Source organism: Gouania willdenowi, chromosome 6 (assembly GCF_900634775.1).
Source record: "Gouania willdenowi chromosome 6, fGouWil2.1, whole genome shotgun sequence".
In the NCBI taxonomy this organism is placed as follows: Eukaryota; Metazoa; Chordata; class Actinopteri; order Blenniiformes; family Gobiesocidae; genus Gouania; species Gouania willdenowi.
In genome coordinates, this window is record NC_041049.1 from 45,621,214 (window position 1) to 45,634,436 (window position 13,223).

Sequence of the window (13,223 nt, forward strand, 5' to 3'; positions counted from 1 at the left end):
ATATATATATATATAATAGGGATGTAACGATTAATCGTAAGGCAGTTGAAAATCGATTCATAGGTATCACGATTCACATCGATACTGTGAAAATTGAATCGCAGTACTTTTTTTATCCAGAAGTGTTGGCGGCGGGCGTAATCTGCTAATACTTTCTTTCTGGCCGCCTTCTACTTTTAAACATGTTCATTAATGATTCCTTACCCCTTTAGCACCGAAAGAATATCTGTAATACTACGTATATATCTGTAAAAGTCACGTTTTTCTATTAGCTCTGTCTGCTGGCATAGCTTCTCTTCTTCACTGCAAGATATCTGCGTGGCAACCGACCACTGGGTTACCAGCGCCCTCTGCTGGTCCAAACAAACATCTGACCAAAATACAGTGAAATGACTGTTTATTTTTTTACATTTTTTAAGTCCAATTCTTAAGGCACAAAATACATTTTTAATTGCACTTTTAAAAAGAACTATTATGCAGTTTTGCATTGTTTACTATAGAACCAGAATTTAAATGAATAGCCTTTTTCTTCATTTGTATTATTCCTTTATTTATTTCATTCAAGATTTATTTTTAGTTAAATTGCATTGTTTTGAATAGTTTATCAAGGGATTCTTTTCACAATGAAAAAGAAAAGAAAAACTGTATAGTTTTTATAGTTTATTTCCCCAAAAACATAAAGGAATATTTTTTAGTCATCATTTTTCTACAATCCCATTTTGTAAAATTAATCGTGAGCCAATCGTATCGTGAACCCAGTATCGTGAATCGAATCGTATCGGGAGTTGAGTGAATTGTTACATCCCTAATATATAAACTACACCAACTAAAGGTAAAACATCTTTAGTTGGTGTTTTACCTATAAAAAAAATAACAAAAAAAATTGAACAAGAGTCAATGCAGACAAGGCGATAAAAGAAAACACAATCTTTTTAAAAACTTAAATCTAGCTATTTTTTTGTGCAGCTTGCATTTCACGACAAAAGTAAAGTTTCTTTCAAAATAAAAGACAAGTCCAACATGACAGACATGAAGTATTTATCTCTTTTTGACCAGCTGTCCCCGACCCACCCAGTACAGGTCAGCAACCCACTTTTGGGTCCCGACCCACTTATTGAGAATCACTGATGAAGAGAATCGAAATGACTGTTCCCTCTGACTGAAACATTTACAAACACAAAAATACGACAATGTAGTATATAGAAATTATAAAGACAACAACACACAACAAGTATCTACAATAAAACATTGGTTATTAGTTAACAAAAAAATAATAATTAATTCAATAGTTGTGAGTTTTTTGTTCAGGAGTGTATCTCTTTAAGATAAACGTTTTATCAGGACGCCCCTTATTGGCGGTGCTTCATGGGAGATGTGGTTCATGTGCGTTAGGTCATGTGATGTGGTGGTTTAAAAGGTGCAGTTTCAGGTCAGTCAAAACAGGTGGAGCGTTTTTACCACAGAGTTAAAGTCTGAAGACCTGACATGGAGCTCCAGGCAAAGCAAACATTCTACATCTTTGTGTCCATGTTATGTGTTTGTTCAACATCAGCAGAGCAGCACGGTGAGTATAGCACTATTCTACACTTGTTTACATTGGTGCCAAAATTTAGACTAGTGTTAAACATACGGCCCGCGGGCCAAATCCGGCCCAGCAGGGCGTCAGTGTTCCTCAACACAAACTCATGGCAGCGTTAGATTATTAACCAATGTGAGCTGTTGTGTTGATGAGGTTATTTTGTATATTTGTCTCCCACTTTGTGTGTTTTTGTTGGTGTCGCATTGTTTATATTCTTGGAGTCTTTTTTTCAGTGTTTATTTTGTCTCTTTTTTTGGCGTTTTGTATTTTTAAGTTTAGTTGTGCCTTTTCTGTGTATGTTTCTGTCATTTTGTGTGTTTTTTTTAGTATTTTGTTGTTGTTTTATGTGTATTTTGTTGTCATTTTGTACATTTCAACTGTGGCCACACATAATTAGAGAGAGAGAGAGAACTCTGCACTTTATCCCCTGCTTTGTTGTTTTATAGCCTGACATCTGAGTGCAGAATAACATTAACAAAGCCCAGAAGTGAACAGCAGTAAAACAATGTTAATGTACTTAAGCTGCCCAACCTAAAGTACTGTTTTAATGTTTATACAAATTATTTAAGATTTTTTTAATGATAATATCTGTGAATAAACTTTTTGTGCCTTTGTAAATAAAACATAATGCATGTGCACTAATTTATGTTTACCTATTTTTCATAAAGTAGGGGTCACTAACATGAAACCTTGAGCTACTGGTGACCAAGCTATGCAGGTCTGGGCCTGGTTAGTAGTTGGATGGGAGAATTCCAGGTTCCACAGTGGGGGACAGTCGCTCCAGTGGTATCTGCCATTGTGTTCTTGGGCAAGACACTTCACTCACAATACAGAGTATGAATGTAATGTGTTGGAGAGGCTGATGGTTCACTATGGCAGCCTTGCTTCCCTCAGTCTGCCCCTGGGCAGCTGTGGCTACTGTAGCTACTCCTGGTCGGCTCAAAAAAGGACTTCACGCCTCATACTGATGTCCACAGGCATTTATTTCTTCACAGCAGTAGAAAATAGTTGTGAAACACCGTGAAAACTATAAGTGGGACAACACATAGGACATGTTGTCAACTCTCCCATTAATATATAGTATTTTGATCACAAATTACACATTTCAAATGCACAACAATACATAAACAAGGTGAAAATCATATTACCGTGTGCGCCTAGTTGACCAGTTGTAGAATAGTCTCTTTAAGGGAGAAAAATCTCATTTTCATCACCAAACCTTCCGTCCTGACTCTCCTCTGCAGGTATTTTCACACTCTTACATCTGGTTCCCTTTCGCGGGTATTTACACACTTTCATATCCGGTTCAAACGTCATGTCATGTGACCATCAACAGGTAAATTACTCCTTTTACATGTTAAATAAAATATTAAATAAACTTTTACAACTTAAAGGCTGTGTTACTTAATGCTGTGGACATTATTTTTTCATTTTAATACTTAACAAATTAAACTTAAGTAGCATAGTCTGAGCTCTTGTGGAAACTTATAAAACAGCACCAGCTACAGCTACAATGGTAGCTTACCACCAATAAGTGTGGAGTGAAAGAATAATTCTTTAATTCTGTAAAATGCTTTGAGTGTCTATGAATATAAAATCCAATGCATTATTATTATTATTACTTCAAAGGTACTGAATCATTCAAAGTGAAATACTAGTTAAATAGAAAATGTTCCCAGTTAAACTTTAATAAGAGGGTAAGATAAGAAGGAAGACCAGTGACTTAAAATAGTAGGAAATGTTTCAACATGCATCACTTTTTTTAGTCATTTTTAATCTATGCAATTGTTTCATTTTCATTACATTTCATAAGAAATCATCACGTTCCTATTTTCTAGCCACTAACTAACAACTTTTAACTAATTGTAAAACATCTTTTCACATTTTAATTACACACTTTTAATGTGGGCGAGGTCGGTGACCCCTGGTATACAGCATGCACACATAAAGCTGAAAGTGAATTAAAGCAAATGCAATTCACAAAAATAGCCCCAAAACCCACCACTCGCTACGGACGTGTCCGTCATCACATACGTGGGACACTTTTATCACAGGATAATTGAGTTTTGATGTCCTGACAGAACCTGAAGTCAACACGAGGCTCGGGGCATTGAGAGGTCTACAGCTGAGTGTAAAAGGATCAGATTCTGGGGTTCATGCCTACCTGGGCGTTCCATTCGCCAAACCACCCGTGGGCCCTTCACTGAGACTAAGAGCTCCTCAACCAGTCGAGGGATGGACAGGAGTGAGAGATGCCATCAAGCAGCCACTAATGTAAGACTTTTACTGTTGTTTACACTCCACATTTACAGGGAATTGTGTTTTTAAGAAAGACATCATGTGAAAAGTTTGTTTCTTTTAGGTGTATTCAGGGGAAAAAAAGGGTCGCGGAATTTTTCGACAAATATAAAGAAATTTCTGTAGATTTGCCTGATATGTCCGAGGACTGTCTTTACCTGAACATCTTCACTCCTGCAAACCGAGCTCAGGATGCTAAACTCCCAGTAAGAAGCATTTCCTTCAGATTCTACACACTTTAGGAATAGGACTTATTGTTCCATTGTTTTGGCAGATTATGGTCTGGATCCACGGTGGAGGTTTCCTTATTGGATCAGCCTCAACGTACGACGGCTCTGCTCTCGCTGCTCACCAGGATGTGGTCGTGGTTGTGATCCAGTATCGCTTAGGAGTTTTAGGCTTTCTCAGGTGAAACGTTTCAATTCACTTTGAAATACGGTTTGATGTTTTGTCTGATTAAATTTACATTTCAGCACTGGAGATGAGAACATGTCGGGGAACTTTGGTATGCTGGACCAGATTCAGGCTCTGATGTGGATCAAGGAGCACATTCACAACTTTGGAGGAAATCCAGATTTGGTTACGATATTTGGAGAATCTGCAGGAGGAATAAGTGCGTCTGCTTTGGTAAGGACTTTTCTTTCATCACATGTGTGAGGGATGTTTATTAAAAAACTAGTGGCTCCTCTGGTACGGTGTACATTTAGTACACCCAACACAGCATAACGTGGATGGCTGTTCATCATAGGAATGGGATCCACACAGGGTTCCTGCTGCTTAACAGAAGGTTTTCCTTGCCGCCATGATGAATTCATGTTGGGTGTGGGATACATATGTATGTGTATATACGTATATATGCATATGTGTGTATCCATAAAATGAAGAGTCCGTCCTTAAGACTGCTCTACTGTAAAGTGTCTTGAGATACCATTGGTTATGATTTGGTGCTATACAAAGATTGATTGATTGACTTCCTCAGGTCTCAGATTGAGGTATCTGAAAAAACTTTTTTACTTGTTAAACCAAACGGACTCATCAGCAAAACCTCCGTCAAATGAAACGCTGTCAAATGACACGGCCTCAGGCTTCAAAATAAAAGTAGGCAGACTCAATGGCCTCGGGACGTAAAACACGACATGATGTTGTATTTTGAAGAAACTGGGAATACACATGAGGTCATCAATATGTGTTGCTTCAGATACAAGTGTAAGTTGAAAGCTGTTATTTTCTATTTTTAAATGTTAAAATTTCACTATGTATTTATTAATCAAACAATACATCCATTTTTCAGAAGTAAATAATTCAGAATTAAAGTGTTCTGCTTTGTTTTACATGGAAATAGTAATTCCGAATATAGGTTTATATTAGAGGTGGGCGATATGGGAAAAATATCATATCACCATTTTTTTCTTTGTGAAATCATGATCACGATTTTATCAAGATTTTTTTCATTCAAATCATTTAGACTGTTTTGAAGTTATTTACCAATAAAACAAACCAATTCACCTATTTAAAATCATCAACCTAAATGGAAAAAAGGAATAAAAGATCATTTAGGACAAGGTAATTATCAATTTATTTATTTTTTTAATTGTATGTAAGCAATTGATCAAACTGGTTCTTCGTAGAATTAATATCAAACAAAAAGGCTGATAAGTTATTTTAGTCACACAGTCTTTTTACTTTGTTTAACTAAAGTGGGGTAGCATTAGCATTAGCATCATTTGCTACATAAAAAGGCATTTCACACAGTTTAGATAATCATATCCTTTACAAGATAAAACGTTACTGCCTTGGTTACATTAGGCCTGGGTGATATGAACCAATATTTATACCTCTATATTTTTCCTCAAAATGGCAATAGGTGATATAAATTCCAATTATTATTATTATTATTATTTTTTAATAGTTTTACAAGAAAAACAATAATGGGTCAAAGTAGGTGGACAAAAATGCCACAAAGAGCCTTTTATTAATCACTAGCAGCACAATATCAATATTTTGTATGACTTTTGACTTTTTCCTTCATTAAGGCTAAAATGTAATTCAGTTATCTAGTTTTGCTTTTTTCAGGGCAGCTCTGAGTTGCTGAAAGTAGTTTTTAAAGTAAATCACATTCAGGACACTGTCTCTTTAAGAACATGGAAACAGCCCCATTAGCTTCAGCAGCAGCAGATCTCTGCTACAGTGCAGCGACAGAGAGTTAGTTATAGAAGAGAAACACATGCAGTGTTTTCTCAAACATATTTCAGTGCTTCAGCACTCAGAACTGATGGACTTTAACAGACAGACAGACAGACAGACATCTGCAATGAACCTCTGACAGACAGTCTCTAACACAGCTGACTCTGTGTGTCCGTGCATACGCTTAATAATCTGTAATGTCTGTAACACTGACTATTAAATGGTGTGATTTGGCAGAGAAAAAAACCTTGGATGTGCTGTGTATGGACCACAGACATGTGACGCAGACAAGGGTTAAAATGTGAACTACAGACGGTTCTACGATATCTGTGATTTGGGAGATTGTTGTCATGTTGTAATCCTTAGCGATCTAATATCATCAGATCGCACACCCTTAGTTTATATGGAAACATCTTTAATCACCTTTATTCAATTCCTCTTTAGGTCTGAGGGTTGGGAAGGGTTCTGATTAGACAGGGGGGGCAAACGTGACATATTTACGTCTACCGGAAAAAAACACACAACAAACCTTTTCTTTTCGGCTACAACATAAAAGAAGACCACATAATAAGAACAGTTTTCACTTTTATTTTCATAGTAGTTTTGAAGCAGCAGTTCTGCAAAAACATAGTGTTTCGCTTTGGTCAGTTGAGTATAGGAGAAGAGAGATAGAGTACCGTACTTTGGTAACCAATGCCAACGGTTAATGCCACGGCTGATCTGCCTCCACTCTATGTTGACTGGAAGGAGAACTTTTGGAGGACAATTTGTGGAGCTACATAGCATAGTGCAGGGCTTCATGTCCCCCGATGAGGCCTGTTTCATTTGCTGATAGCCGTGTTTGTGTGTAATATGTCCTCGCGAATGTGCGTATGTTTATGCTTCCGTTTATCCACTCTTTTCATTACATTTATGTCTTCTAAGGCTCTTATTAAATAAATAGTCTTGGCTCAAGTCCGACATTTGCTTCTGGCGGCCATCTTGGATTATGTCATCACCAGCACGTCATCGCGACAGGACGAGCATGCGCAGAACAACCGGAATTAATTTAAAGAGGAATTAAACATCTGCAAGATCGAGGAATTATTCAATTTGGAATTAAAATCAGATAAAACCAGCCACCTACTTCTGATTATACTTTAATTCAGAATGGCTATTTTCATTTGGAATTGGGTGTTTACAAGGTCATTTTTAATCTTTTTAAAGATAACTTAGTTTTATAATAATTTAAGTTGAATTAAAGCTCTATTGTAAATGTAGCCATTGTTTGTTAAAGCAGAACTAAGTAACATACGCTTAGCGCTCCCCCTAAAGGTCCCTTTTGATTATGTCACTGTCGTAAACATTCCACACCCCCTGCCGCCTGCCCCACCCCACAGCTACATGCGCATCTTTGCTCTCCCAAGATGGTAGCAACTATCACTGAAAAATCCTAATACAACAGTGACACTAAGGGTCCTTTCACACATATAGTCCCATGTGACCATGTGAACAGTATGAGGAAGATAAAGTAAAATAAATGAATGATGTGGGAGTAATACAGAAGGGAGTGTAGAAATATGTGTGATGTGTTTGTGTGTGCGCTGACAAAGCAACTCTGAAAATGGATGGGTATTTGTGTGTGTGCTGCCTGATGGAGCGCTGGGTTGTGAGTCTGTCTGCGTGCCTGTTGCCATGACGACAGTGTGTGTGCTGCTGCTGAGCTGTCACTGTATGGAGTTGCTCCGTTCCTCGGTCTTTTCTGCCTTTTTTTTACTGACTCCGCCATGATGTAAGTTTAAAAAACATGAATTTGTAGACAACCGTGTGCAGCAACAGGGCTGGTCGTAATCTAGCATTAGTTTGTATTGAGCTGCCGTAAAGCAGTACGTATTGCCACTGGGTCGGAGGCAGGAAAGTTGCGAGATGAAAGACCCCCCAATCACCCCATAAACACTTGTATTACCCTCACAGGGACTACGAGAAGGATTTATTAGGGTGAAAAAGTTACTTAGTTTTACTTTAAATAGTAAACCCTAGCCAAAGTGGCTGTTACATTGTCATAACCTGACATTGTCCGTGTTTTTGTATTACTGTTGTATTATGGGACTTTTCTTCTTTGTGAGACTGTTTCCATTATCTGTTTCGTGAATGACCAGCTTCTCTCTCCGCTGTCCCATGGACTCGTCCATCGAGCTATTGCTGAAAGCGGCAGTGCTGCAATGAATTTCTTAAGTGCTGCCGATCCTCTTCCGTTTACTCAGGTTCGTTTGTGATGCATCTAATAATAAATTGAACCCATTTTTAGTCAGTGCTTCACCAGGTTTTTTCTTTTTTAGATGGTCGCAAACACATCTGGTTGTAACATTGGGAGCACAGAGAAGATTGCTGATTGCATGAGAAACCTTGATCTGGATTCCATTTACGTTATTGCAGAGGTAACATTTGTCTTGTTTATAAGAATATTGTTTTACTTTGCTTGCTTAGACTGTTTGAAATTCAAACTTTTTCAACTCTTTCTTCTGTTTAGAATGAAAAACTGATGTTCCTTGTCAATATTGATGGACACTTCCTGAAAAAGCCTGTGATGGAGTCCTTTGAAAACCATGAGCTCCTTACTGTACCATTCATGACTGGTGTCAATAACCATGAAATGGGTTGGCTTGTAACTGAAGTAAGTGATGATCATTTATTAATATTTATGCTAGTTAAAGATTCATAATGTGTTTTAAACTGACATTAAATTAATGTTGTTTTATGGGTTTACATTTTTAGTTCTTTGCTCCCCCAAACTGGACTGAGGGGTTGGACCGGGAACAAATTGTCAACATATTCCATGCGTTCTACCCTGTGAGAAAACAACCACTTCAACTTTTTTTTTTTGTCTTTCTATGAAAAACACATATTCATGACAACATCTTATGTTTACTTTAAGCCCGAAGATGCTTTTACAGTGGAACTGTTGGTTGAGGAATATTTTGGAACTGATGAAGATCGTCTAAAGAATAGAGACATCTTCACTGAGGTGATCGGAGATATTGTATTTACCATTCCAGGCATCAGGACCGCTAATTTCCACAGAGGTAATTGTACAGAGTGATGTCTAAACACTTTTATTAATAACTCTTATGGCACATTTGAGTATTAGTGCACAAAATGATTCCAAAAACCAAATGACAAAAAAATACACAGAATGAAAACAAAAATATGCAACACAGACATTGAAACACACAAAATCACACAAAAGAACACATAGACATACAAGTGTTCCAAAATGCACAAAATGACATAAAATACATCATAAGGCATCACAAATACACAAACTGACTCACAAAACACATAAAATGACAACAAAAACACATAATTAAAGAGAAATCTCTAAATTGACAAAAATATACAACGAAAAAAAAACAGACAAATCACTAAATTGGAAAACATATATTGGAACAATGCAATAGACATGGGCCACTGGCCACCTGAGGGCCATGATTACCAGGGGGGTATTTCATCAAACCCAGCTCAGGGCTAAGTCCAGGTTTAACCTGAGAGTCCGACTCCATTAAGCCGAGTTCTAACTGGAACGTCAATTTCATCAAGGAGAAAACACCTTGGTTACCATAGTAACACAGGCCGTGGCACGAACCTGCTCCTGACCAGGTTTAAGCAGCGGGCTTGGCTGAAGCTGCAGACGCACTCTCATAAAACCACATCATCATTATGAAAGAAGCCATTTAGTGATGCTTTAAAACACTCAACAAAGATCTACGAAAGGAAAAAAGAGTCAAAAAGACTCAATTTATACTTTTTATACTACAAAAAAAATACCACTTTAATACAGTATTTCAAAAGGAAATTAAACAGAATATCATGGTAAATGTTTAAATATGATATTAAATTGATACAAAGGATGATAGAATCATTATCTTATTACATTTTTAATGTGTACCGTATTTTTAATGAGATGATCACAGTCTCTAGGTGTTTAAACCATCAGTAATATTATGTCTATAAAAGGATACGTGCGCATCCATCGCCTCCTTTTACAGCACGGTATTGATGTCCATTCATTGATCAGAGATTAATAATGAGAAAGTTTTGGATATACAGAGAGGGAGGGGCTTCAGGGACAGTCACAGGGCAGAGTACTAAGGCTCCCCAATGACTAAAATACACTATGGCGTTTTAGGATGTACACGCACATCACCCATGCGCGCTGCTCACCTGCATCTGGAGCATCTGTAGTTCTGGATGTGACATCAAGCGGCGCACACAGCACCGCTGAGCAACATCGTCTTTTATTAAATGCTGATAGGTGTTAAAAAAAAAAAAAAAATGTATTAAACTCACATGATCAGTGTGTGATCACATGCTTCAGTTGTTCTCTATGATAAATTGACTAATTAACACAATTTTTAACCCTTTACTAGTTTTAAAATGTTCAAACCACAGAAACATATTTCACGCGTCTGTCTTTTATTTTCACTGCTCAGTAACAGATGATGTCACATCCTGTTGGTCTCAGCATTGGTTTCTATTGGCTGCTTATTCATCGTAAAAGCTGAGGTGCATGCGCCTTCATGTCTCTAATCATTAAATCTTTGATCGATCTCGTGGGTCTCGTGCACTTAAGCTAAACACTGTCAGCTGGCTTGGCTCAGCTGGGGAGCTCCAAGCTGAGAAGAGTTTGATGGAATGGGAAAAGCCAGCATGGTCACTAACGGCTCGGCTAAACCAGGTTTAAACCGTAGACCTGGCTCTACTAAGAACACTTTGATGAAATACCCCCCCTGGGTGTAATTTTATGCGGCCCTCAAAGTAAATACACAAAATGACTCCAAAAACCCACAACAATGACACTAAAACACAAAATGATGGACAAACACACAAAAGAAGAACAAAAACACACAACATGACAAGAAAAAATGCTCACATTGGCATAAAAAAGTGACACTAAAAGCACACAAAGATATATAAAATGAAAAAAAAAGACAACACTGACACAGAAAAGCACAATATGACAACAAAAACCCACAGACTGATGGAGGGAACAACAAAAATATACTACAACAACACACAATGACTTGAATTGATTATGAGTACTTGCTCATATGTGATGTACAATAATAATTAAACCCAGTTGTTTTCTGGTAGATGCCGGTGCTGATGTTTACTTCTATGAGTTCCAATATGCAGCATCAATCCTGCAGAAACACAGGCCTGACTTTGTGAGGTGTGATCATGGAGATGAAGTATTCATAGTTTTTGGATATTGCCTTGCTAATAATAACACTGTGACAATGCCTGGTAAGTACACAGACATTGTTTCAGCATTTGGAGATTTTTTTTTTAATGTTTTTGACTGGAATATTATATTATCCATCTATGGTTCAGGGTGCTCTAAAGAAGAGGAAGACTTCAGCAAAATGGTGATGAGCTACTGGGCCAACTTTGCTCGCACAGGGTAGGAGTTACTGTGGAATTAAAGAAATGTCTTCTGATCCAAACTGGCTTTTAACCTCTTAAATGTTTATATCCAGGTCGCCTAATGGGGCTGGCCTTGCTCATTGGCCCAAGTATGGAGCAGAAGGAGACTACCTGAAAATTGATCTAAAGGAGCAGGTAACTGCACGTGGTCTGAAGAAGGATCAATTTGTCTTCATGACTGAGACGCTTCCAGAGAAGAATAAATGGCACGAGCAGAACAAGGAGCATGTGGAACTCTGAGCACTACCCCTTTAAGATTGTTTGAAAAAAAAAAAAAAAAGAAGAGAGTATGAAGAGTTTGTATACTTAATATGGGGGATCTAATCCTCAGCGCTCCAATGAATGTCTTAAAGGTCCCATGTCATGGATTTTTCACCCATCTCCATTTGTTCAAAGAACCCCCAAAATTATTTGAGGTTAATTTTCCCGAACTCGCCTGTTTTCCAGAGTTTTAGCCTTCAGCTGGCTCATTATTACTAGTTCATGTAATGTTTATTTTTCATCTGTCACTCTGTTAATACAATCTACACAAAGTGTCTGGTTCTTTATCTCTTCAGTGTGTGTGAGAAGGTTTAAAACTCATTTGTTAACACACACATACCATCATAAATCAACAACAATGTTGGCAATTCAGCATTGTAACCGCAGACACTTTAGTTTACACCTGACATGAGCAATTGGCGACCAGGGGTCCACATGGGGACGTTGGTCTAGTTTTACAATCAAAGCAAATTATTGCAGGGAAATACACATGACAACATAAATACGCAGTACAGCAGTCCACAAAAATGACTCAAAAGTACAGAAAAAAAACAGAGCAAACAAATCACAAGATCTAAAAAAAAACTAAATATGACAAAATACTTTGAAAACGCACAAGCTAATACAAATATACACAAAATGAGAGAAAAGTATCATGATGACAAAAATGCACAAGAAGTATATATATATATATATATTGTAAAGGCCTTGCTAGAAGTAGATCTAGCTATCCAAACAGCTAAACAAAGATCCAGAAACTCCACAGACTCTTGAAGATTATCAATGTCGTTTACTGAACATGTCTTTTTTGTGAAACTGCAACAATAAAGAAAAACAAGAAAGACACATGTAAGTCTTGTGATAAAATGACAATAAAGGGCTATAACTATCACATTTACATATAAAAGAACCAAATTGCCTCCGTTAGCATAGTGATTAGCATTAAAATTAGCATACAGATAAACACATTTAAAAGCACATCAAAAAACGTCCTGACTCTCAAATGTGCAACTAAAGGTCAATAAGTTTAGTGTCTAATCCTTCTCACTCAGCAATACTTACAGACAATGCTTAAACAAACAAAAACATAGGAAAAACCAGGAAAGTGGAGCTGCCATGTACTGCAGTGAGATCGTTCTGAACAACTTCCTGTTTGAGTTCTTCTTCTACTGTCTCAAATAAAACGGACTTTAAACAACCACTAAATGGCGCATTTTACCAAGCAACAAACATAACATTGCTCACAGTGAACATAACATATATATACTTCAGTACATATAATGAATTTAAAAAAAACACACAAAACAAGAGCAAAATGTGCTGTAGCACTTTAATACAGCCAGTAGATGGCGCCAACATATCCTACACAGCTTGAGTGACACGCTGACATAAACCAGTGGTGAGAAACTCACTGAACTATTAAATTAATAAAATGTTG

The 13,223-nt window shown here is 37.3% G+C and overlaps 1 protein-coding gene across 1 annotated transcript; it reads left to right on the forward strand.

The window, feature by feature from the left end:
• Positions 1-1,388: 1,388 nt before the first annotated feature.
• Positions 1,389-12,060, forward strand: LOC114464440 (carboxylesterase 5A-like). The gene is made up of 13 exons (XM_028448631.1): positions 1,389-1,564; positions 3,661-3,853; positions 3,942-4,083; positions 4,152-4,285; positions 4,351-4,504; positions 8,200-8,304; positions 8,380-8,478; positions 8,571-8,714; positions 8,816-8,890; positions 8,976-9,123; positions 11,192-11,344; positions 11,432-11,501; positions 11,578-12,060. Exons 1-13 carry the CDS (start codon positions 1,486-1,488, stop codon positions 11,762-11,764), a joined length of 1,683 nt encoding a protein of 560 aa, XP_028304432.1. The 5' UTR covers positions 1,389-1,485; the 3' UTR covers positions 11,765-12,060.
• Positions 12,061-13,223: the final 1,163 nt, after the last annotated feature.

Excerpts from the sequence above, each read along its gene's own strand:
- LOC114464440 (XM_028448631.1), top strand. The coding sequence starts at position 1,486 with ATGGAGCTCCAGGCAAAGCAAACATTCTACATCTTTGTGTCCATGTTA. Across the intron at positions 4,286-4,350 it reads GGAGTTTTAGGCTTTCTCAG|CACTGGAGATGAGAACATGT; the intron begins GTGAAACGTTTC and ends TTTACATTTCAG. Across the intron at positions 8,305-8,379 it reads ATCCTCTTCCGTTTACTCAG|ATGGTCGCAAACACATCTGG; the intron begins GTTCGTTTGTGA and ends TTTCTTTTTTAG.